The sequence below is a fragment of the Acinonyx jubatus genome, chromosome X (genome assembly GCF_027475565.1).
Source record: "Acinonyx jubatus isolate Ajub_Pintada_27869175 chromosome X, VMU_Ajub_asm_v1.0, whole genome shotgun sequence".
NCBI classification, from domain to species: Eukaryota; Metazoa; Chordata; class Mammalia; order Carnivora; family Felidae; genus Acinonyx; species Acinonyx jubatus.
This window is the reverse complement of record NC_069389.1, coordinates 10,537,943-10,563,991: the sequence shown is the minus strand read 5'-3', so window position 1 is coordinate 10,563,991 and position 26,049 is coordinate 10,537,943. Positions and strand designations below refer to the sequence as shown.

Here is a 26,049-nt window from a genome sequence, read left to right as displayed (position 1 = left end):
TACAGACAACACCTTGTTGAACCTTAGATGTACAGCTCCACTCAGGTACATGCGATGACATATGTCACTATAGTGTCTGGCAGTGAGATTCCCGCAATTCCCCGGTCACTTTCTAAAGTATCTCCATTACCAACTCTACCCAGCTGTGCCCTCTGCTGGATGAAGGTGGGTACTGTTTTTGCGGAGCTCTGCACAGACAGAACATAGGGCTTTTTATAATCCTATTTAAGCAAAACTTTGTCGTTACTGGAATTCTGAGTACCATTTCATAATTAGTTGGCTCTGTCTCACACCAGTCCCCTAAACCTCTTTCTACATTACTATTCAAGAATCTCATCTACCGAAGATTCAAAACACTGTTAAAAAGATTAGCTCAGTACTGTATTATCAGCTGATACTGACTCTTGTGACTTCTCAAAAAAGTACTCATAGTTAAATACAAAAATGTAAATATGGGCTCATCTTTTTGGAGTTTCCCACATCTCAAGAAAATGCGTAATGAACCCTTCCGTTACAGTATTTAAGCTTGCAAATATCCAAATAACCGCAATTATTGTCCCACTTCGTTTCATTTCACTAAAGCAGTGTTTATTCCCATGTAGTATGCTACGTTTTGAAGGGCCGTTCTAGCTCCCGAGATGCCTGTGGGGTCCAGTATCGCCTGGTCCAGAACGTCAGTGTACTCCAGCTGAGAAACCCTGTTCTACCCAATCCTACTCCCTTTCCCTTTCCTGGGTGTTGGTGCCAACCAAGGTCATCTCTTCATAAGCACCCTCCTCCGTCAACTCCATCGCAGAGCCGGCTCTCTTTCTGAGCGCATATATAAGAAAAAGAGTGTGTGTGTGTGTGTGTGTGTTTAAAATTATTAGCGTAAAACAAAAGTGGGAGGAGATACACTAATTATAAAGAGCGGTTCTTTTAAAGGAATGGTGTTGGGAGGGATTCTTGGTGTTTTCCTTCGTGCTTAAGCGCATGTGTCTTCCGAGATTTGTGGATTTCTTCTTGTGTTTTGCTCTGTGCACTAACCGTGTATTACTCTGCAGTTTGGGGAGGGAGAGTGTGGCAACTGTAAAAAAAGAGAGAGAGAAAGGACATGGGCCATAGTATCGGATACTGCAGGGGCCAAATAACAGTAGGTAGCAGATGGGGAGAAGTCAGCAGAGAGCTCGGGGGAGGGGGGGGGCAAGGGTGGGGGGTGTTTAACGGACTGCTGGCAGAGAAACAGCAAGGGGTTCGGTGGAAGGAAGGCAAGGAAATCTACGTGGCCCACTTTTTACAGAAGCAGGACCAAAAAGAGAAGGAGAAAGAACAGTAAGGACAGAGAGGTGAAAAATCAACCAAAACGACTGTAAGGATTGGAGCGCCTGAGCAAGGCCGATGCTAATGGGGAAGGGGCTGGGGAAGGAAAACGTATGGATGGAAGAAGACGTCCATTATCGAGGGAGCGAGGTGCCCGCCAGGACGCGGAATTGGATCCGGAGAACACGAACATGGGCTGGGCCAAACAGAAGCCGAGATCCCTCTGGCTCTAAAACAAGAGGCAGGTGAGTGTGGAGTTCAGAGGGCGCTGCATTTCCAAGGAAGGACACCCGCCCTGGTCATTTGCATTTTTGTCGCGGGGGGAAGGGGGGAGGGGGGGATGGTCCAGGTTGGGGGGGGGGGCAAAGCTGAACGAGATCGGAAAGTGTAGCAGAGGCCCTCAGGGGGGCCTGGAGCCGCCACGAGGCAATGCTCCTGGGGAAACTTGATGTGGAGAACAAAGGCAAAAGAAATGCAGAAAAAATGAAATGTCCTTCCAACTTGCAGCCCGTCGACAAGTCCTTGAGACAGGCAGAGTGACCTTCCTCTAGGAGCTCAGCTGTCTCCGTGTGAATACTTTGCTAGAGGCGAAAGGCAACCTTAGCTTGACATATGCCCGACCTCCAGGATCCTGTAAATCTCCTTGAACTTATAAAAATTCCTTTGGAAACTTCCTTTATCTCCACCCCCCAAGATAATATGTTAGCAATCATCCTCCAAGCATATGGCCCCCGATATACATCTGAAGGGTCACATGACTGAGGTTTTAGTAATAAATGGCCTTTTCCTAACAGCAGCTAGCCCCTCGAAGGTTCTGGAAACCTTGCTCCCAAGTTCCTTAGAGACTTAGACCCTCCAGAACCCCCTCCCAACTTAAACGTATATAATCAGTCGCTCTTCACAACCCCAGTGCAGCTCTTTCTGCCCACGGGTCCTGTCCCCGTGCTTTAATAAAACCACCTTTTTTGCACTGAAGTCGTCTCAGGACTTCTTTCTTGACCATTCGCTCCTGGACCCCAACAGTTCACATCAAAATTGACCTTGCTTGGGGCGCCTGGGTGGCTCAGTCGGTTGAGCTTCTGACCCCGGCTCAGGTCATGATCTCCCGGTTTGTGAGTTCCATCCCCTTGGTGAGCTCTGCGCTGACAGCTTAGAGCCTGGAACCTGCTTCGGGTTCTGGGTCTCCCTCTCTCTCTGCCCCTCCCCGCTCGCAGTCTGTCTCTCAATCTCTTTCAAAAGGTAAATAAACATTTAGAAACATGTTCAGGTGGCCTTCCTTCATGCAGCTCCCGGGTAGGAACTCAGGACTGTTGTGGCAGGTGCCTCAGCACCGCTCAGGGGACCAGCTTCTCCACAACACTCAGGCAGCAGAGGGGTACCAGGGCTGGGGAGATCCAAAAAGCCCCCAGAAGATTAGCCACGGCTTCCCACACCTAGCGCGATCATCCACACCCGTTCATCCCCGGGGGGGGGGGGGGACTTCGCCCCACCTCACCACCCCAGGTAGCACAGTCCGGGACTATTCTGTGCTACTTCCGGCTTTAGGCAAAGGCCTCTATAGATTCCCTCGCTGTGGGGGATTTAAAGAAACTCCACATCCACTTCCCCGGCCTCCTGGCAGCCTTCAATCTCCCCAACGGAGAGGGGAGGGATGGGGTTGCTGCGGGCACCCAGTGGGTGGAGGCCAGGGAGGCTGGTCAAGGTCGTGGTATGGTACACAGGACACGGGACAGGACACGGGACAGAGCCCCCAGGGAAGGATGATCCGGCCCCAAATGTCAATAGTGCCGAGGGTGAGAAACCCCAATTTAAAGAGCTCCTCGTCTGCAAGGACCCTTAAAGTTTTGCTAAAATCCACTTAAGGATTATTTATAAATTGAGGTTTACACCCAAAGACCATCTCAGGCAAGAAGGTGAAGAATGGTAGGATTTATAAAATTCCCCCAGATGGCGCTCTAACACAAGAGAAAAATCCAACCCGCCGCCTGCATTTCAGAATCCAGTCTCCCTGGTCAGCCCTCTGGGGTAACACTGCCCATCCTTTTCAAATCGGAGCCTCACTTTTTAGGTACGCGGTGTTTCCCACCACCAATATTTTTATGCAAGTGAATTAAAATGAATGATGACTAGGGCTTCTGGGTGGCTCGGTCGGTTAAGCGTCCCTTTTGATTTCGGCACAGGTGATTTACAGTTCGTGAGAGCGAACCCCCCCCCCCCCCCCCCCGCCCCGTGAGGCTCTGCACTGACAGCATAGAGCCTGCTTGGGATTTTCTCTCTCCCTCTCTCTCTGCTCCTCCGCCCCCCTCTGTCTCTCTGCCTCTCTCTTCAAAATAAACTTTAAAAAAAATGAATAATGACTAGGGGCGCCTGGGTGTCTCAGCCAATTAAGCGTCTGACTTCAGCTCGGGTCACGATCTCACGGTTCGTGAGTCTGAGCCCTGCATCGGGCTTTCTGCTGTCAGTGCAAGGCCTGCTTTGGACCCTCTGTCTCCCTCTCTCTGCCCCTCCTCCACCTCGCACATACTCTCTCTCTCTCTCAAAAATAAATAAACGTTTTTTGTTTTTTGGTTTTTGCTTTTTCATGAAGAATGACTAAAATTCAGTCTGGAAGATGAAAACAACACGGTCGTGTCTTCAGTCAGCTGCGGGGTTTCCATCCTCTGTGGCAACACGGGGGCAGGAGAATCTTCTAGCAACTTGTTGCCTCCTTTCGCGAACTTTTAGCTGGACACCTGGCCAGCAGACAATTCCAAGACGCCTTTGCCCTCAGGATGGCTGGATGATGAATTTCTGGCCATCAGTGAGATTCGAGCGGAAGTGTTGTGAGTACCCTCCAGGTAGTAGGACACTTAAAGCAAGGGTTCTCATCCAAGGGTGACTTTGCCCTCCAGGGGACATTTGACAACGTCTGGAGACATTCTTGGTTGTCCTACTGGGGGGTGCTACTGTCATCTAGTGGGTAAAGGCCAAGGATGCTACTAGAATCCTACAATGCTCAAGAGAGCCTCAAAAAAGAACACAGAGCTGTCCAGCCCCAAATAGGAATTGCACGCAGGCGGAAAACCCTACCTTAGAGGGAAGGGGGCTGCCCCAGCTTCCCCTCCCCTCCTTCCTACTGGCTGGAAGAGAGGCACAGTGGGAACTGGGCCATGTGGGCCAAGGCAACAAACCAGGGAGTGGGGCGCTCCAAGATAGGTGAAATTGGAGTCCCTGGTCCCACGCGTCTCCCTTACTGCTCCGAACACCTTACACCCAGAGAGACAGAAGTACATTTTCAAGAGTCTCCTTCTGGGTCTCTGTGGCAGCAGCCAAAGTACTATCTTATTTAGTAGCACAATCTACTCATTATGTAAATATACTCACACCCCCCCAGCGCTATAGCATATGTGGTCCTACTTCTCCACTACCTGCCCGAGACTTGCCCACTGGAGGCCTGCTCTGTTCTGCCCTTCCCAGGGGCCCCCTGAGCTCTTTCTCTCCGGTATCTTACCCCTCTTCTCTCTTTTCTTTCTGTCCCGATGTGGTTTCTTCCCTAAGGCAGAGATTCCAGCAGGCCCAACCGATCTATCAGCCTCAATCCATATCTGACTTTGCCCAGAAGACACCACCCTCCTGCCATCTCCCTTCCCATTCTATCTATACACACCTCATTCCTCCCACATCCATTTTCTGAACAGGGGAGGAAGAATCCCATCTAAAATAACTCCCCTCAATATATACACCCTTTCTGGCCCTTATCCTGCTTTATGCTTGTCACTGAACTGAGATACACAATGACATTATTTATCTGTTTATTGTCTATACCCCACTCTATAGTGTTACTTTTATGAGGTCAAAACCTGTCTTGTTCACCACTGTATATCTGGTAAATAGAATACCATTGTTCAATAGAAATATATAAACATATGACGCATAGGACACAGATCATTTCAAATGTTCTAGCAGTGGGGCACCCGGGTGACCCCCTCGGTTAATCCTCAGACTCTTGATTTTCTCTCAGGTCAAGATCGCACCGTTTTGAGCTTGAGCCCCGCGTCTAGCTCCTGCTTGGCATTCTCTGTCTCCCTCTCTCTCTCTGCCCTTCCCCTGCTCGCGTTCTCTCTCTCTCAAAAATAAATAAATAAAAAATTTTAAACGTTCTAGCAGTCACATTAACAAAGTAAAAAAACAAAGGTGCAATTAATTTTAACCTCCTTTTATCTCAACAGTCCTTCCCTAGCATGTTATTATTAGTAAAATGAGATATTCTACATTCTTTGTCTCATAATAAATCTTCAAAATCCACTGTGATCTACCCTTACGGCATACCTCAGTTCAGACTACCACATTGCAAGCTCTCAACAGCCACGTGTGTCTAGTGACTTCGATGGACCGCGCAGATGTAGAATAATACCTCACACATAGTAGGCACCCAGTACCTATTCGTTAATCTTCCATACTGTGCGATTCTTCTCTGTGGTACAGGAATAACGTGGTAATAACATCCTCGCCACAGGTAGAGTCTCACTGACTCAGGTATCTCCTCTTATTAAGGTATTTATAGTTGTTTGGTTTTCACTTTTAAAAATAATTCTGTAATGAACATCTGGCTTAACGTCTGTTTTTCCTCGGAATAAATTCCCAGAAGTGAAAATTCCGGGACAAATTATTCCCCTTTTAGGGTTCTTGCCGTGGTTTTCCAAATTACCCCAGTGGGTTTTGCTCGGTTATTCATGAGTCCCCCTGCGATGCTAACAGGACAGGTGTCGCTGACAATGACTGTGATACAAATCAGGTTAATGTGTACTAATTCTGGTCTGGTATATAGCACCAGGCACTGGGCACGAGGGATTATTCGCATCTTATGGGCAAGAACCCGAGGCTCGGAAGGTTAATAAGCTAACTGCTAGAATCGCAGTCGGACTAGATTTCGGTGGCTATTTCCAAAAGCTGGGCGCGTCCTCCTGGGCCACGACCTCTAGCCGTTCTAGTTTTTCAAAAAAGAGGAAAGGCTATCTAAGGACAGGAGTGGGGAGACGACGGAGCTGAGAGAAGGGCGAAAGGCCGAAAGTCAAGAAAGTGGCGCGGGGACAAAGGAGGCGCAGAAACGACCCTCCCCTTCCGGCCCCGCCACACCAGTCGGCGCAGGTACAACCGTCCCGCCCCCTGCCCGTCTCCAGCCATCCCGACGCTCCGCCCCGGGAGGCGGAGCCTCATCTCGCGACAGTTCCCCACGTGGCGTAGAACGCAGCGCGGACGTGGCGGCGGCGGCGGCGGCGGGCCCGGGACTTCCGGTGGCGCGCCCCACGTGATCCGCGCCGGAAGTGCATTTCTGGTCTCCCGGGCAACAGCCCCTCCCGCCCGCGCCCCTTCGGTCTCCTCACAGGAAATAGGTCCATGTTCGCCCACCGCCCGAGATCAGCAAGCTGCGAGCCCACGAGGTGACTCCGGGGACTACTGGGTTTCCTTTGGGGAGTGAGGGAGGAGCCTGGAGGCCCCGGAGCCTGGCTTCTTCTGATGCCGGGAGAGCCGAGGGCTTGGCTGTCCCGTTGTCGTAATTAGCATCGACCCGCGGGGCCCGTGAGATTCCTAAATCATTGCCGGTTCGGTGGTGACAGAGAACCGGTTCCAGAGACTCAGCTCTGCCGCGCTTCGGAATCAGCGGAAGACTTTTAAGAATTCGGATGCCCGGGCCCCCATCCCAGACCATTCAAATTCGAGTGTCTAGAAGTGGGGCCCGGGCATCGGTGTTTCTAGTGAAGGTCGCCCACGTGATTCCGGGGTGCCGAGTAAAAGTCTGGAAAGTGAATTCGGACTTGGGCCGTGCAGCCCAGGGCAGCCTCATGACCTTGGAGGGATGTCCGGAATATTGGCCCGTCCACTCAAAACTTGGCGTTTTCTTTCTTTTACCTCACACTTTGACCTCTGTGGGAAGCCCTAAAGTTTGGTGGAAGTTACCTGGAGAACATTTGGCACCGGTAGTCTTTAAAGGGCCTTACCGGTGAAAGGGGAGAATATCTTTGCCCACTTTTCTTGCTCAGTAGCTGAGTGGAGCTGAACCAGGGACCAACGAGGTAGCTTTTACCTCTGAAATCCTGGGAGTCCCTTAGTACAGATCACATGGTTCTAAACAGATAATTTTATCGTTTTCAGGAATGATTTTTAAAGTCGTTTCATAGGCTAGGTTCTGTATTCAGCTCTTTTGCACCTGAAGTCAGAACAACATTACTCGAAAGTCTAGACTAAAGATTAATAACACTTCTGGGCTTATTCACTCACGGTTACCGTGATTTGTGCGGTGGAGATAACCTTTACCAATATGACGTCTATAATACAGTTTATAACAGCCCCCCGGGGATGGCAATGCAAACAGATACCGTATATTTTTAAAGATCGTTGGTTAGTAACTTGGGATGGGTATAATCAAAGGCAGGTTCACAGTACGGAGTTCAGATCTCTGTTTGTTGCTGCCCTGGGAAAGTACACAAATGAAAGCTCCAGAGAGAAATTTTCATTCTAAAACTGACAGACGGTGAAGGATTACTTTGTTTTTTTAGGATCCAGCATTTAAGGGTGGGGTGAGATGAGCAGGATGGGGGTGAGGGGGGGGTGGAGTGGAATTGAACAATTACAGCCAGAGTGGAGGCTGGAGGGATTACAAACTCAGTGCAAAACTTTTGGAGCTCCTTCCCTCCGATAGGAAATCCAGCCATAGAACAGTTGGACAAGTGAGAAAACAGCATAACCGCCTTTGATCAAAGATCAGATGTAAATATTTTTGAAAACCTAATGTGGGGCGCCTGGGTGGCTCAGTTAAGTGTCCAGCTCTGGATTTCGGCTCAGGTCATGATCTCACGTGATACGTGAGCTGGCGCTCCGTGTCCAGCTCTGCGCTGACAGTACAGATACTGCTTGGGATCCTCTCTCTCTCTCTCTCTCTCTCTTTCTCTCTCTCTGCCCCTCCCCCTCTCATGTGCCTGCCACACACACGGGCATGTGCTCTCTTCCTCTCAAAAAAAAACCCAAAAGCATATTAAACATATTAATGTATTTAAACGTCTGCTTCCTGAAAAGATTTGGAACTTTACAATTATTTGAGTGACTACTCAGTTTCTTTAGGGAGGGAGGAGGAGGAGGAGGAGAGGCTATTATCAGGAAACAACAATCGCACCAGCATCCAAAGGCAGGGAAATACAGCTCTGGTTTGTATGCCAGAAGGAAAATAGGACATTTAAAAGAAAGAGCTTGCAGAATCCATGCCTACAAGTAATTGGTTAAATAAGTGGGGCATAGTCAGTGGCATATAAATTCAGAAAAGACAGCGATTAAATGGAATTACTGTGTATGTGTTTATACAAGTCAAACTTGAAATAAAGCTCCTGAAATCTACTGGTGGTCTTAACCACTTTAAACTAGTCATGGCTTTTGCTGATATGCTCTGAACTGTGAGGGATACACTTGCAGTGTGGGGAACTTACCTGTTTCCCCGTTTGAGCTGTATTACTCTTCTGTCCTTCTTAGTTACCCCAGTTTTCAACACTCCTATTGGCTGTTGTGTTCATGAGTAAGAGAGTAACTTTGAGTGGCCTCATGGTTCACTTAAGATTCTGATGTTAGCCACGTGGGGTTTTGGGGAACTTGCAAATAAATCCACTCACAAATCCATCACCCCGCTGACAAGTTAAACAATGCCATTCGTAGGTGGAATGTTATTTGTTTTCGTTTTTGTCTAACTGCATCCTTTCAGTCTCTGTCCATCCCCGTGCTGCACCTTCCTTTGTGACATTACTTCTAACTGCATCACCCAGAAGAGAGGAAATTGGGGTTTGGGGTTGAAGAGTTGAGAAGGAAGTAAAACTTTTTTGGCTCCCTCACCCATCAGTTTTAACGATAGTCGTTATAGACAGATGCGGGCTTTCTGAACTCAGTAGCATGTGCCCTTGTAGGAGGCCTGTGTGCGGCCAAGACGAGCTTGGACTCCTGACTGAGGGTGGGAGAAGGCCATTCAGTCTTGAGCCATCTTTTTGTTTGTTTGTTTGTTTAATGTTTATTTTTGAGAGAGAGAGTGTGAGCAGGGGAGGGGCAGAGAGAGAGAAAGAGACACAGAATCCGAAGCAGGCTCCAGGCTCCGAGCTGCCAGCGCAGAGCCTGACGCGGGGCTCGAACCCACGAACCGTGAGATGGTGACCTGAGCCAAAATTCGACTGAGCCACTCAGGCATCCCTTCAGCCATCTTTGATGTCCACAATACCCGCAGGGACCATGCGAAGCCACAGGAGGGAGCCCACGAGGGCATCAAGGGATTGACATTGCCCTCAGGCAGCTGGGGGTGGGGGGCAGGAAGCAGTGCTGTCAGAAACCCTCCTTTTATTATCTTAGCTGAGGAAGTTCCTACTAGTACAAGCATTATTGGAAGATACCTTCTCTGAGAGGGTTATTACTGCATATCCAGAAATTCCTTAGAATCACACGACCCAATTTACATCACTTACATTTCTCATTGTGCCTTCGTTTATTCTGCGCGGTCTCCAGCGGACCCCCTTCTACCCTGAAACATATACCGGAGGCCTCAATTCGATCCGCCAGAGTATCTGGTTGGTTCAGAGAGCCACATCGCTGGGAGCCTTATCAGAAAGGTTTGACTCCAGGGCCTTTAGCCAGCATAACTTAATGATTGGCTCGATGGGTTTTGAAGCAAACAAATCAAAGCAGGTGAGTTTTCAGGTGTTTAATTTTCAGAATTCTTTTGGAAAAGGAGGCTAGAGAGGAAAATCCAGTTGCAGAGTGTACATTATCGTTTGGGGGGAATTTGTGTTTTTATTTTATTGGTTGGGATGACACCTCCCATATCCTGTATTTATAGGAACATAAATGTGCTGTTAAAAGAACATATGTGACATTACTACCTTTTGACAAAGCCGCATTACGTGTGTGTGGAGGTTCTTAATAACTTCACGGAAATCGTTGGATTTTTCTCATTGAAAACAACAAAGCTCTTGTCTGTTACCCTCCTGTATATTGACGCATTTGAAAATACAGCTCCTAAATCCATACATACGTACATCTCCAGGATAAGCATATTCATTGAAGAACGAGTGCATTTTCTAAGAAAAGCTGTATGGGAAAATCTACGGTTCAAGACCCAGGGCACGGCAGCGTTTCGTGAATGACCTCAGCGCTGTTTTTTCCCTTCCTCCTCTGGTGGCTGAGGACAGACCATGAATTCGGTCTCTGTACTCGCCTGGGCTCAGCTGGGTGGTGACTATGATGCCATTGTGCTCGCTGGGGAGGGCTGCGGGGTCGGTGGTACCGTGGAACCCGGCCTGCCCTGACATCGCCATTCTCTTTTCTTTCAGCTCCACCATCCCCTTAGGAGAAAAGCTGCTGTTCAGTCCAGGAAGACGTGTGCCATAAGAGAGTAGGAGACACTCCCAAAGAGGTGGGGAACGAAAGATAAAGGCAACTGAAAGGCATCTAAATCTGTGGCCATAAGCTTGCTTTTCTTTGGACAGGTGTTGCTGTCATGTCCAGAAATTCGTTTCAGGTTGGCTTTCCAGAAACCCAGGCATTTTGTTAGGTCCTTGAGTTCTCTGTGTGCAAAGGTAGCCAGTTTGAAAGAGTTCACAGGACCTGTTTTTAGAGAAGGTTCTCACCTTCCCTTCGGAACCAACTGATACACTTTGCAGGGAAGGCTGTGTATTCTTTCTTCCAAGGAAGAGATTCCGGGAACCTCCGGCTTCCCTTCCTTGGCTTGCTGTCTGGCCCGTGGCCGTTGCCAGGGTCTCCGCCAGAAAGCACGGCACTCCATGTGCATTCTAAGCCCTGTTGATCGCAGGAGTTTGTTCTTTTAATTAAGTCTTTAAATGTCCATATCGATCTTTAAGAAACGGTCCAGGTTCCTTATTTCGTCGTGGAGACGAGTCTTTTGCTCCAGATAGTAGGAGCTGGTCACCAGGACTGCTGGTGGTCATCGTCACATGTGTCTGGCTTACTAGTCTTCCTCCAAGCCTCCTCATTTACTAGGTGAGTGAGAATCCCAGAGTCCCTCCAGGGGTCGCTAAGCCGAGAACAAGCAGCAGTGAGGGTGCTCCACGTGCAAGAGCGGAGTCGATGTGGCTGCATGACATTCACAAACCACAGGGCCAGCGTGGGGTGGCCCGCAGCCTGCTCTTTGTACTGCCCGGGAGCTAAGAATGGGGTTTGCATTTTCAAAGGGTTGGGTTTGGGTTTTTTTTTTTTATCAGTTTTAAAAAGAATATGAAGAATGTGTGACAGAGACTGTATGTGGCCCACAAGCCCAAAATATTTACTATTTGACCCTTCACAGAAAAAAGTTGCAGGTGTAAAATACTAAGCGTCATGTTGGCAAGAGCAAGCCAATAATTCTAAAGCTCCTTGCAAGCTGCTCCTCCTTTGGCCGTGTTTTCCTGTACTTTCTTTTATTTGATTTCTGGGAGTTTCCTTAATTTGTCAGACATTCTCAGGAACTGCTTTTAACTGAATATCTGAAGGATTTTAGGAATCTGAAAATACTGAAAATGTAAAAGAATCTATGAAACATAGGTTTTAGAATTTGAGGAGGGAGAGTGATAAGCTAAGGGTGAACGAGCGTACGCGCCCTCCAGCTCCAGGACTCAACTTGCCAGAGGACGGCAGCAGGTTTGACTGTAAGCGTCCCAGCGGCCAAAACGTTGCGGAAAGCACGCTCAGAATAAAAGTGGTGACAGAGTTGCCTCTCATAAAGCCATCTTGGACATTTTCAGAATACTGGCACTATTACTTTAAAACAAAATTTTTTTGAATGTTTATTTATTATTCTTGGGAAAGACAGAGACACAGAACGCAAGCTGGAGAGGGGCAGAGAGAGAGGGAGACACAGAATCCGAGGCAGGCTCCAAGCTCCGAGCTGTCAGCATAGAGCCCGATGCGGGGCTCAAACTCATGACTGTGAGATCGTGACCTGAGCCGAAGTCAGATGCTTAACCGACTGAGCCATCCAGGTGCCCCTGGTCCTGTTACTTTTAGAGCCAGGCTGGATTTTCCCACGAACAAATCAAAACGGGATTTCCTGAGGTCTGCTGTAGTGTTCAATCACAATAACCTTTCTTGCATATTTGAGGCTGTCACACTTCCCAGTTTGGGATCATTAATACTTCCGCTGATCTGGTTCTAAGTACATTTTTTGAGGCACAGAAGTCAGGATTCAAAACTCTTCATTTCCAGAAGACACGCAGATGCCTCCTAGATTTTTCAAATTTAATTCCTATGCTACTTGTTAATCTCTAAAACAAATATGCTGAAGACACACGCGGAGTTCACTGCAATGGCATTACGTGCTGTGGGCTCTCGGGAAAGTGTTCAGATTTCAATGAGCTAAATATGAAACCCAGCTGGAAGGAATTAGCCACTCACAGGCTGCACCTTACAGCTTGGCGCTCCAGCGATTTCCACTGTGATTTCATTTGTGTCAGTGCCACTTCTCTGCGTGGTTAACCCCTTCGTTGTATCGGCTTTTATATTTCTTCAGTAGCTTGTAAAGCACGCGGGAGTTAGCCAGCTTTTCAGATAAGTGCTCATGTTTTAAACCTTCGGTTATTTATTTATGTCTTAAACCTTTATGGTTTTAAAGTAATGTGGACTTAATGTACACTTATATTTTCACTGCATTGGTTAGCTTTCTCCCAGTTTACACGCACTGCATGTGTGTGTATTCCTGAATTCAGAACAGGGAACAGGAAGTGCAGGCTATGTTCATGATGAATTTACAGATCGTGTCAACCCTCATAGAAATCGCCTGTTTGAAAGCTTAGTGTATTTAAAAAAGTGAATGGTTCTCTTCAGGCCAGATCTTAAAAGATAGGGTTAATGTAACATCTCAATTTTCCACGTTAACCATAGCAAAACATTTGATAGAGATTACAAAAGAAGTCAAGTTTATTACTTAAGGCTTAGAGATTTTTAAATTCCACCCGCTAATTAAGTGAAGGAGGAAAAACAGGCCTCCTTCAGTATCTGATGTCCCAGAGTTTCGAAACCCAAGTGCTGTTTGCCCAGCATTGTGTTGTTAGTGATTTCCTGTCACAGATGCTTAAATTCTCATGCATTTTAGGATATTATTTCTGTTTTGTTTTTTTGTTTTTTTTTTAATTTTTGACATTTATTCCTTTTTTGAGAAACAGTGTGAGCGGGGGAAGGACAGAGAGAGAGGGAGACACAGAATCCGAAGCAGGCTCCAGGCTCTGAGATGTCAGCACAGAGCCTGACGCTGGGGCTTGGACTCACGAACTGTGGGATCGTGACCTGAGCCGAAGTCGGACGCCTAACCGACTGAGCTACCCGGGCGCCGCCCCCTCTTTTTTTATTTAAATACATTTTCATGCATGCTGGCATTTTAGTAGCTCTGAACTCTTGAACAGGAATGGAAAAAAATAACTGTTTTAAATCGGTTCTAAAAGGTACAGCTGCAGATTAAACTTTACCTTTAGGTATCCTCTGCCACATCAGTAAATCAGAAGCAGTTGGGAAGGGGCAAAAGCAGTAAATCCTGGCAGAGCAAGGCTGTTGAGCAAAGGCATTCTGTGCAGTCACTTGCTGGAGGGTCTCATGGAACAGTTGCTGCTACAAAGACAGGCACAGTGGCCAGGCAGGGACAGTGTGGTGTCACACCACACTGAGAGATGCTTGTCACAATCGAAACCAAATCAAGGCTCATCTGGGGGCTTAAAGCCCAGGGCCCAACCCACACTGGAGAGAGATCTCATTTGGAGAGGCTTCTCCAGGTCCCAGGTCAAAGGCAAGAGCCAACGGTGGTTTCCAGGGAGTTGGCAAGAGGTATTCTGTCCAAACTGTGGGATCATCTAGGGTTAATTTAAACAGGCATTGGCATGAGTTAAGGATTAGGAAATGAAGTCAGTAATAGTTACTTGTTGTTAATTCATGTTCTATATTGATGTTTTTTGTATATGCACTGGCTGTGAACTATATGGTTCTCTCCAGTCTTTCAGCGGGTAAGCAAATGTTTAAAAAATGCAGTGTCCTTTGAGCTACTTAATCGGACCTAAGGGGAGCCCTCCTTTTCAGCCCACAAGGCCATAACCCACGTGCCGGGGCCCCATAGTGTGTGTTGCGGTAAGATGAGGCACAGTACTGAGAGGAGGCAGCCTCTGAGGGGCTGCTTTACAAACCATGAAATAGCCACAAATATCTCCCACGTGTACTGACCACACGTTTGAACTGTGTTTGTTCTTTCCTAGATTCAGTGCCCATTTGGTCTTCCACCATCACAGATGGCAGCAATGGTAAGGTTTTGTTTTGTTTAACTCATAAAGAAAAGGGTACACTTTAGTCTTTAGAGTCTTGGTGTTCTCAGTCTATGAAGGAGAAGACCAAAGAAACAAATACAGCGGAAAACTCGAAGGCACCATTGGGTAGGCTGCTAGACCTCTTTTGTCCGGGCACCGAGGAGTGAGCCAGGCCAGCAGGTGTTTAGGGAGCAGAGAGGGAAGGACCGGAGAAGGTCCTGCTCGTTAGTGCGTGCGGTTGGTGGAACCCGTCGCTTACTTACAGTGGGTAGAGAGGGCCAAGATGGTTGACGTCCTCATCTCTCCCTGCGTCTTATCTAATGGTGATAATTAGTAGCCTCTGTCCCCACTTTATCATGGCCGTAACCTTAAACTCATTGTCCCGTGCGCACGTGAGAGCACGTGTGCATACACTTGGTGTCTCCTGTGGGCGTGGGCCGTCCTGCGTCCTCTGGTGCAGGAATAGCACCAGAGTAGATGCAGAGTAGGTATTTAGTAGACACCCGGTGGATACTTGTGGTTTAGTCAAACATTCGACGGTTCTCCACCTCCCTTTATTTCGCAGGCGGCAGCCTGGAAAACTACGGAGCCTTGGTGTTCTCATCCCGTATACGCAAGATACTGGCGACACTACCATCAGGCGATGGCCTGGATGCGAAGCCACCATATTGCCTACAGGAAGGCTGTGGAGTCTTACCTCACCGGCCCGTGGTTCTTCCCTCCTGCGTCTCTCCCCAGAAGCTCTTACGCTGACAAGGCCGGGTCTCCTTGGCCCTCTCGTGACCGCCCCCCGGCCCCCCCGGACTCGCGCCGCAGCCACTCACATACTAGAAGGTCCGGGCAGCGTCCGCGGGCCTGCGCGACAGAAAAGCGGGCTCGGCCCGCAGAGGAGGAGGCAGACAGCGAGTCGGACGGGGGCGTGGAGTGCGACCTGAGCAACATGGAGATCACCGAGGAGCTGCGCCAGTACTTCGCAGAGACCGAGCGGCACCGGGAGGAGCGACGTAAGTGTGCGCCTGGCCCCGCGTGCTTCCTTCCACGCCCTGCCTTTTGCGTGGTCTTCTGCCCTGGGTGTTATTTTGTAAGTTCCTGCTATTCCGCATCCAGTCCCGCCTCAGCTCTGTCACTCCGAGGAGGCGTTTTAATATAGGACTTTTTAGGGGCACCCGGTGGCTCAGTAGGTTAAGTGTCCAAGTCTTGATTTCAGCCCAGATCATGATCGCACAGTTTGTGAGATCAAGCCCTTCATCAGGCTCCGAGCTGAGCGGGAGACTTCTTAAGATTCTCCCGCTTGCTCACTCGCTCGCTCGCTGTCTCTCACTCTCAAATAAAAAAAGTATACCCAAACAAGTATTTTTAAAACACTACTTTCTATTTTACATAAAATACATTTCTTTCCTTCATCTTCAGAAATAAATTTTACCTTTTAGACAAAATACATACGAAATAACCATTACTCTAATTGGAAAGTATACAACGATGAAGGAGAGGAGGTGTTCAAGCATGTCCACATTTGGTTGGAATGCTCTTTTTTATAGCTCTTTGAAAAGAAAATATGATGGATATGGGATTTCTTTCTTTGTCTTTACCAGAGAGTAGAATAAGGTGTTTTTCTCACCAAAGGTTGACACTTTTATGATAGAAGTTCTAATTAAGGGTGGCTGCAAACACCAGTCATCTAAAAGGCCGTTTAGAATTATCTGCTGATTTAAAGTAAACTCAGTACATAGTTATTCAATAGAAAATAGATGCGAGTGTAATGAAGATACAGTAACAGTGTGTCTTTCCGGCATAAACAGCTCAGGCACAGAAATGGCCATGAACCGCCCCCGTCCCTCTCACCTTGGTCAGGTAGGGGTCTAGGTAAGTTAAACAAAATGTCACGGGAGTTACCTGCTAAGTCGTGCCTGGTGCTTAATATTGTTTTGAATGAATGAATGAATGAATGAGGTGTTTCAGTATTAATTATGAGCCTTAAATCAGAGGTTTTCAAATATCCCACAGAATGCTAAACTTGCTGTGCTTGTGTGGGACATTCTACAAAGTGAGTGAGGCTTTGAATCATTTATAAACTTGATGAACTTCATACCTTGTTTTATATTATTCCTAAATCTGCGGAGTTTACTTCAAACCCTCCAGATTATACTATCATCATCACTATTATGGGTTGACTTGTGTTCCCTAAAAAAAAAAAAAAAAAAAAAGATTGGTTGGAGTCCTAACCTCCCCCGACGCCACCCCACCTCAGGATGTGACCTTCTTTGGACATAGGGTCTTTACAGAGGTGATCAAGTGAAAATGAGGTCTTTAGGGTGGCCCTGATCCACTTATGACTGGGTCCTTATTAAAAGGGAGGCATTCGGACACAGAGATACACATGCACCCCAAGAGAAGGCCATGTGAAGACAGGAGCTCTGCCACTGGAAGCTAGGAGAAAGGCCTAGAATGGATCTTCCCTAGCGCCTTCAGAGGGGTCATAGCCCTGCCCACACCTTAATCTCAGATTTCTAGCGTCCAGATCTGTGAGACGAGAAATTTCTGTCATTCCAAGCCACCTGTCTGCAGTGCTTTGTTAGTTACAGCAGCCCTAGGGAATTAATACAGCCCCCCTGCCTCTGTGAGAATTTTCTTCTGCGAGGGGACATGAAGTGAAGGGCACAGGTCTCACCATCTCTATGAAGAAACTGGTACATATCTGTTTTACTGTGATCTAGATAGCAGACCGATAAAAAAGGGAATGTTATAAAAACCCGTACAACCTTCATCTTTAACCTGACATTGTACAGGGAAAGCGGTAGCAGAACCGCTCAAATTATGGGGCCCTGCCCACCTCTGCCACTTGTCCGTCGGAGGGCTTGCCTTGCGGGTCACCTGCCCTAACCAGTCTGTCCCTCACCCGGGAGGTGGAGATCCTCATTAATGGAGCGGTAGTTATGAAGGTTAAATGAGATTTAAAAAAATACTAAAAATAATTAAAAAATAATGGGACAATAAAAGAAAAATTCTAGAGCTGTGCTTGGTACGAAGTCATCGCCCGGGAAATGTTAGTCGTTATGGTTAGTTGCTAATAACTCATCCTTGAATGTGGATCTTTAACCATATACTGATTTTACTGTGATGCTCTCTGTGTTGATAAGTGCTTGATTGAGATTCTGCACATTTTTAAAAAAAAATTTTTTTAACATTTTTTATTTTATTTCTGAGAGAGACAGAGACAGAGTGTGAGCTGGGCAGGGGCAGAGAGAGAGGGAGACACAGAATCCAAAGCAGGTTCCAGGCTCTGAGCTGTCAGCACAGAGCCTGGTGCAGGGCTCGAACCCACGAACCATGAGATCATGACCTGAGCTGAAGTCGGCCGCTTAACCGACTGAGCCACCCAGGTGCCCCAAGATTCTGCATATTTTTAATAAAAGATGTTTTGTGGCTTCAAAAGTCATATTTCTACCCTGCACTTTTCAAAATTCTTAAATTGGTTTAGAATATTTAAAAAGCAAAAGAATTCAAGTCTTGATGTCTGTCCAGTCTAGTCGTTCATACCGTTTTCATCAAAGTAGGCATTAATACAACTTTTAGTGCATTTCAAGGACATTCTTGCTTGATGTAACTTACTATAGTAAAATACGAGGAAAAAGGAATGCACTTCCGTATTACTAATAACAACGCTGAACACACGGAGCTGCTGCTTTGTGCTTTTTACATGTGTAGCTGTAGCATGATTGAAAACTACTTGCCATAGCGTCTCTGCCATGCTTTTATGCCCTCCGGGGTGCCCTGAAGATATTATCAGGTCTTCGGAAGACCTGGAGATTGTCTGGCATGGGCGGGAACACGCTGCAGTGTCAGAGTCTAATCTGACTGCTAAAGATTTAGAAGCTGCCGGGGCCCGACCCTGCACCAGCGCAAGTATCGGGCATGAGTCTTTTTGACAGCGCTTCTGGTGGCGTGTAGGATGAACACGTGTTCCTTCAAGCAGTAACAAAGGATTGAATTCAGATGTAAGTAATGTCAATGCCCACAGTGCTTTCCAACCCATTACCTCCCTCCACTAGAAATGTTCGTGGAAGTTTAGTTACATACATGGTTGGGATGTGTTTTAACAGTGATTAGGGACCTGAGTAGTGTGAATGCTTGGTTACAGTTGTTTTGCTTTGCTCTTTTGAACCACTAGAAGCTACTCGTTCAATAAAGGCTAATTCAGCTTTGAATATGGATCATCTAGAGAGAACAGAATTTTATGAAATAGCACTAGCAGGAAAAAGCATAGGTAAACTTGAAAGACTTTGTTTTTCAGTAGTATTCACCTCCACGAGAACATGTATGTTCTATCATTCATCATCGTCATCTGAGTCTTATTTAATATTTTCTTAGAATAAAATCCTTCGTACTGGAGAGCATGTTCTTGTTTGTGATGACTGCTCTTCCACATAATCTCTAACATATTTTAATGGTAACCAAAAAATTAGGATAAATAAAGAACTGTGCAGTGGGAACAGACATACTTTTGATTGTTAGATGTCATTTCCTAACGAGATACTTCCGTTATTCAAAACTTCAATGATAACAATGCTTATGGGAAAGTAGACAGTTTTGGAGTTTGGAAGGTCAGCTGTGTTTCCAATTATTTCTTAGGAAAAAAATGCTTATTGTTAGGTTAAGAAAAGTATCCCGTTGAAGTCATAAATAACTACCAATTGAGACTGCAAGGCTATAGTCCTAATACTTAGAAGGAGAATGAGGGAATGTTATTCCCAGAGCGGGGGGAGACGGCCCTCTGACACAAACACGGCCCCTGTTGTCTCGGGCTTGAGCCTACCAGCTCTTATCCCCTGTGTTTTCTGGGTAGCTGCTGGGTCCAAACCGAGACACGTTCAGAAGGAGCTTACACTCAGTTGAGAAGAGGAGACGAAATCAAACTAAAGCTGATTCCTAGAAGAGCTGTCTGTGTGTGGTCCACAGGCACTTTGGCAGTGATGGGGTAGAGCCAGTGAAGTCAGCTGTCCGAGGAGAAGCTTCGGGGGAAGTGGTGGAAAATAGAGCGTGCGCTAGGCTTTGAGGGATGGGGTCAGCTGGGATGGTGAGAGGAAGAAAGGGGGGTACATCCACTCCCCTCTTAGCACGCCAGGTGCTCTTCTGACCACAGGGCCAGGTGCTTTTAGACACCTGCCGGGAGACCTCTGCTCCGTGTTGGGCCCACCGAAGCTGGAAGGTTCAGACGCCAGTTTTCGTCCCGAACCTTCAGTCAGCTGGAACCCCATCCCAGTCGCCCTCAGTCGACCCTTCTGTGGAAAACCGGGAGCGTATGGCGAAACGTACAGCCCAGGATTTAGCGAGCTGCTGTGCTTTAGTGGATGAGATTAAAGTGTGGAACCACACCGACTGAGCACCGTACCGCAGAAAAGTAGAAGGGAGGGACGGAAATGCACTTTTATCCTAAAAGTGAAAATGGTAATCATTCACTGACTTCATTTGTCATGGAGAGAGGGATGTGAGGCGAGGGTGCAGACCCATCAGAAACGGCTCCAGGTCTGCTGGCAAGCACCTGTGTTCCGGGTGTGTTGCTGACAAGCCAGAAATGAGTCATTCATGACATAAATCAAGTCTGTGCTTTCGTGCACTTGTGCTAAAATCATTAATTCTGGCAGCATAGCAGAGAGTACAACCAGAAAGCCTCGCTTATCCCAGAAAACTGAGGAAAAATAACATTCTCCCACACTCGTCTTAGTGCTTTGCCCTCCAAAATGTTCTGCCTTTGGGCTAATTATCTGTGGAATACCGAATGGATGTTTTCCTGTGTCCGGTCTTCTAAAATCTAAGTCCTTTCTCATGATTTTGTTTTCCTTTGTAGACTAAGTCCACATGGGCTAACCTCATGCGAATTTACAGATTGAGGGGGACGAATTTACATCATGCGGATTTACAGATTGATATCCTGAACCCAGATGGGATCCAGTAGCGTTTCTCCTTAACAGGATGTTACCGTTTTTCTTGTTTGAACCCTCTGTGTGTATTAACCGTGATATTCGTTTACTGGGACTGCTGTAACCAGTTACCATACATTGGGTGGCTTAAAGCAACAGAAATTTATTCTCACAGTTCTGGAAGCTAGAAGTCTGAAACCAAGGCGTTAGCAGAACCACACTCCCTCCAGAAGTTTCTGGGACTTTGCTTCTTCCAGCTCTGGTAGCTCCTGGCATTCACTGGCTTGTGGGAGCATAGTTCAACTACCTCCATGTTTACATGGTTTCCCCCCATGTCTCTGTGTGTCCTTTTCTGTCTCTCATAAGGACACTTTCATTGGGTTTAGGGTCCGCGCTAATCCAGTACGATCCCATCTTGAGCCTCAGTTATATCTGCAAAGACCCTATTTCCAAAGAAGGTCATATTCTCAGGTTCCTTGTAGGTGTGAATTTGGAAGGGATGCTGTTTAGCCCACTATAACCCTCTTTTAAAGTTGGAATCTAGACAGATACTCTGATTTCTATTCAGACAAATTCCCATGGCTGAAGAGCCTATAAGGAAAAAGCACTGGGTAACATGCAGTCTCACAGCTGTTTCTAGGAAAAAAATGACTAACTTCTCCACGACAAGGCACCTGTTCAGTTATGTCTGAAGTGTGATGTTCTGCTTCCGTCAGATGATTCTCCATCTGGTTGAGCCCTCACCTTGTTTTGACAGGAAGAAAAACTGCTAGTGACTGAGAATCCTTTCTTTCATAGGGAGGAAGGAAGCAATAAATAAAAACAGAATGAGCGATGCCTTCAGACGCGTATATTCCATTCTAAGATTTGCTCGGCCCCCGAAGTCCGTGAACACTAAAGTACTTGCAGATGCTAGCTGGGGCTTCCAGTGTCTGGCCCCTCTCGGTGCATTTGGTTTTAAGCGGACTGATTTTCACATTGGTAGTCTAGACTTAGGACTTTTTTTTTTTTTTTTTTTTTTGTAATCATTTAACTAAGTAGAGGCACAGGGACTCAGATGTAAAGGAACAAGATCAGACCCCAACTCATTGGTGCCCCTGTCTCCCCCCGCCTCTGCCATGGAGACTCTGAGGAACCTCCGGGAGAGGGGCTCTGTCCAGCTGAGATTTGAGCATCCGTTTCTCTGTCCCTGGGTTGTCATCATTTTTCTTTAACAGAATCTGGAAGAAATAGCTGTTAACAAAAAATACTGTATGGCCTGTGTCCAGACTTTCTCTCAGCAGTCATTTCCTGAGCACCTACCTTGTGTCAGGCGTTGTGTCCTCCCGGGGCTAGGAATGGGGATGTGTGTGAAGGCGACAGTGTCCTTTCCCCAGACGCGACTCCCACGGGCAGGTTTTGGCACTAGCCGGTCAGTGGAGGGGACAGGCTTCCCACCCCTTGGGTCTGTGTTGTAGGGCAACTGCCCGCCATGCCGGAAGCTGGGAAAGCTCTGAGCCTCTTGTGAGGCAGAGAGGCGACAAGGCCTGAGCCTCAAATTTTCATAAGGAAACCTGAACGGGAAAGAGGTACACATAGAGAATTGAGAATGGCTGTGCTTTTTATTCTTTTACACTGTATGAGCTTCATTAACTGAAACCCTGTGATGGTGACCCATGAGCACATGCCAAGTGGGAACTGGGGAACTTGCACTGGCTATGTTGATTTGGCGGCTGCGGTCAGTTCGGATTAACAGTGTTTCATCTACAGATGTCAACGATAAGAGAAAACATCTCGATGTAGAATTGTTCTACTGATTTGCTATCTGTAAGATAGTTTTGGTCAGAAGAGAAGCACAAAGGACCATAATTGGAACCACGTTCAGTTGTAAGGAAAAGAGAAAGATGCAAAAGTAGGAAGGTGAAATTCACATGTCCTAGCGGCAGAGAGCAACGCTTGCTAAGAGAGCGAGAATCCTGGTGTTAATCAAATGATTAAATGTTGATTAAATGCGGGGGGCGCCTGGGTGGCTCAGTCGGTTGAGCCTCCGACTTCGGCTCAGGTCATGATCTCATGGTTTGTGGGTTCGAGCCCCACATCGGGCTCTCTGCTGACAGCTCAGAGCCTGCAGCCTGCTTTGGATTCTGTGTCTCCTCCTCTCTCTGCCCCCTCCCCCACTCGCACGCTGTCTCTTTCTCTCTCTCAAAAATAAGTAAACGCTAAAAAAAAAAAAAAAAAAAACTTATAAATGTGGGGCGCCTGGGTGGCTCGGTTAAGCGTCCAACTTCAGCTCAGGTCATGATCTCATGGTTCGTGAGTTTGAGCCCCACGTTGGGCTCCGTGCTGTCAGTGCAAAGCCCGCTTCAGATCCTCTGTCTCTGCCCCTCCCTCACTTGTGCCCTCTCCCTCTGAAACATAAATAAAAACATTTAAAAAAATTCTAAACGCAAAGACTCTGATTTAGACAGGAAGTTGAACATCTGTTGTGTCACTAGATCTGTCAGGAAAGCTGATTACAGTCCTGGGACAAATCAGAAAGTAAAAGGACTGTGGCCTGGGAATCTCTGTCCTCTAGATGCACAGGCTCTGGGGCCCCCACAGCACCCACCCCCCCCACGGGATTGTTTGCTCTGGGCCTACAACGAAACAAGCTCAAGGATTGGTAACTCACCCAAGGCTCCCATAGGTAGCAGAGGGAATCTGTTGTCCTTGGCTAATGTGGAAATGCCACACGTTCAGAAGTGCAGTCCTTGGAGGGCAGGACTAAACACCCGTGAGAGCTGAACACTTACATCCTAATGTTTCAGACTTGACAGAAAGACCAAAACTGAGAAGCAAATGCTTACTGACCTCCCACTCACGTGCACATTACGCCAATATTTTGGTTTAGTTCTGCACTTCACAGTAAGACAATGGCATCTCTTTTCTGTGGATAAGGTAACAGTTACTTACGTTGCATTTACTTCCTTGAGGGTCATCTGGCATCTGCGTAGATTACCTCCTCGTATAAGAAATAAACCGCAGAGGGGCGCCTGGGTGGCTCAGTCGGTTAAGTGTCCGACTTCAGCTCAGGTCATGATCTCACGGTCTGTGAGTTCGAGCCCCACGTCAGGCTCTGTGCTGACAGCTCAGAGCCTGGAGCCCATTTCAGACTCTGTGTCTACCTCTCTCTGCCCTTCCCCTGTTCATGCTGTGTCTCTGTCTCAAAAATAAATAAACGTTTAAAAAAAAAAAGAAAAGAAAGAAAGAAACCGCAGATGTGCTACGTCAGAAGTGACTGTCTGCATTTTATGGTGTTTCCAAGTTTCCAGAACTCCTTCTCCCCAGCTCCAGGGTGATGTTTATGAAGAACGGGCTTAGGAGTGTGACTGCCTAGCCACAGATCTATCTTGCTGCTCACTTTTGGTTTCCCTCCTATATACTAAGGTTTTATTCTGCTACTTTTTTTTTTTAACAAGGAAAGAATGATTTATATCATTTATCCCCTACAACTATCTTCACTCCTTATTCAGTAGCATTTGTCTTGGTAGCAGTAGTAGCTACAGATGGGTGCCTTCTACTGTCTGTTTCTCTGTTCTCGACAGTTGCTTACAAAAATGTGTCGGTGGGCCAAATGTTACCATATGCATCATTGTTTCATTGATGTGTTTTTATTATTTCTGTTTACATAAGAATAACCGTTCTGATATTAGGACTCATTTTAGTAAAAATAGAGGGGAGAGTATAATTTAATTTCTTACTTTACAAGAATCCAGTTAAATTAGTAGGACCAGGGGCACCTGGGTGGCACAGTCAGTGAAACATCTGGCTCCTGATTTCCACTCAGGTCATGGTCTCATGGTTCATGAGTTCGAGTCCCGCATCCTGCTCTGCACTGTCCATGCAGAGCCTGCTTGGGATTCTCTCTCCCTCTCTCTCTGCCTTCCCCACTCCCAACTCATACTCTCTTGTTGTGAGCACACTCTTGGTCTTAAAAGAAAGGAAGGTAGGAGAGGTGGGAGGGAGAGAGAGAGAAAGAAAAGAAAGAAACAGTAGGGTTAAAAGCAGATCCTTTTATCACTTGAAATTTAGCCTAAACTAACCTGTGAAGTGGAAAGTCAAATCCCATACCGAGGCGGTCCCTGCGCTGTTGCACATCTGTGAATACAGCAGGAAGATTAGACGTCAGGTCTCCCTTCCGTTGGCAGAATTGCCCTTGATTGGCCCGGTTGCCTCGAGCAAGCGCTGAGTCGTTTGACTTCATTGCCTGGTGTGCCCTGTGCTTCGGACGGGTGTGAAGGATCGCGGATCGTCGCTGCGATTCTGTGGTTACCAGCACTTGCTCTTTTGCGGTTTGCCTAAAATCCGTACTTTTTCCCCCAGCGCCTCCTTTGTGGGTGGAAGTACTACTTCTTGCAGCCCTGGACTTGCCAGAAAGCACTTCACTTCCCTGCTGGCCTGGGGGAGTGGGAAACCAGGCAAGCTGCACCAGCCGGTCCTAGCTGGCCGGGATGTGGGCAGGCCTCGAACGTGACAGAGAGAGAGAGAGAGAGCGACAGAGCGAGCTGGATCTTCCGGGCTCCGTGCAGAGGTTTGATGGTGTCGGGTGACATGTTTCCCGGCGGCTTTTTGCCGTTTCCAGCAGCATCTGCCTCCCGGGCGAGCGGGCGAGCGACCGATGCGTTCCCCTAACCACGGGGGTGACGGTGTGTGGGCGCCGCCTCGGCTTATGGACGGCTTGGCGGGCGCAGGCCGCGGGGCGTCCCCGAGCTCACCCCGGTCCCCCGTGTCCCTTCCTTCTCAGGGCGGCAGCAGCAGCTGGACGCCCAGCGCCTGGACGACTACGTGAACGCCGACCACGGCCTGTACTACGGCACCCGGCGCTCGGTGGAGCCCCCCTCCGAGAGGCCCGGCGAGCGGCGCCAGGCCGAGATGAAGCGCCTGTACGGGGACAGCGCCGCCAAGATCCAGGCCATGGAGGCCGCCGTGCAGCTGAGCTTCGACAAGCACTGTGACAGGAAGCAGCCCAAATACTGGCCGGTCATTCCGCTCAAGTTCTGAGCCCAGGGCACAGTGTGCCCAGCCATCACCCCCTTCCCCTCCCGCGCATCTTCTCAGGGAAATGTCTCTCAGCCCGAGAAAAAGGCATGTTCACCAAAGTCCCAGGGGGCCCACCACAGGGGTAACACGTCGGCCACTTGAAGTCGGAGAGACGGATACTGTCGCCAACATGAAAGATTTTCTTTTGGCCTAAAGTGATGATTTCATGTAGATTATACTTGGTTTTGAGGTTAATATTCGGTTCATTAAAGTCCTCTTTTTGCCACTGCCTAGTGTTTTTTGGTTTTTGGTTTGGTTGGGGTTTTTTTGGGGTTTGTTTTTTTTTTTTTTTGCCTTTTTGTATTTTCTTCTGTCCTTCTCTCCTTAACCCAACTGAACTTCAACACAGATGCCTTAAATGGGTCAGACGTCCTCCCCTGCTCGAGCTCCCGTTAGCCCCCACTGAAAATGATCCAGCGGGACAGATCGCGCTTCTGGCCAACGTGGAGGTCAGCGGGCGTGTTCCGTAAAGGACCAGAGAGTTAACGCTTCCG

General features: G+C 47.7%; 1 protein-coding gene across 2 annotated transcripts; it reads left to right on the top strand.

The window, feature by feature from the left end:
* The first annotated feature begins 6,562 nt into the window (after positions 1-6,562).
* GEMIN8 (gem nuclear organelle associated protein 8) lies at positions 6,563-25,784 on the top strand. Of its 2 annotated transcripts, XM_027054502.2 has the most exons (5): positions 6,563-6,719; positions 10,635-10,717; positions 14,532-14,576; positions 15,145-15,583; positions 25,260-25,784. In XM_027054502.2, exons 3-5 carry the CDS (start codon positions 14,565-14,567, stop codon positions 25,514-25,516), a joined length of 708 nt encoding a protein of 235 aa, XP_026910303.2. In that variant the 5' UTR covers positions 6,563-6,719; positions 10,635-10,717; positions 14,532-14,564; the 3' UTR covers positions 25,517-25,784. The 2 variants fall into 2 exon arrangements, with proteins under 2 accessions (XP_026910303.2, XP_026910304.2); XM_027054503.2 differs by lacking the exon at positions 10,635-10,717 and having other exon boundaries at positions 6,621-6,719.
* Positions 25,785-26,049: the final 265 nt, after the last annotated feature.

Coding starts and splice junctions, on each gene's coding strand:
- GEMIN8 (XM_027054502.2), top strand. Junction 15,584..25,259: donor GCGGCACCGGGAGGAGCGAC/GTAAGTGTGCGC, acceptor CTTCCTTCTCAG/GGCGGCAGCAGCAGCTGGAC.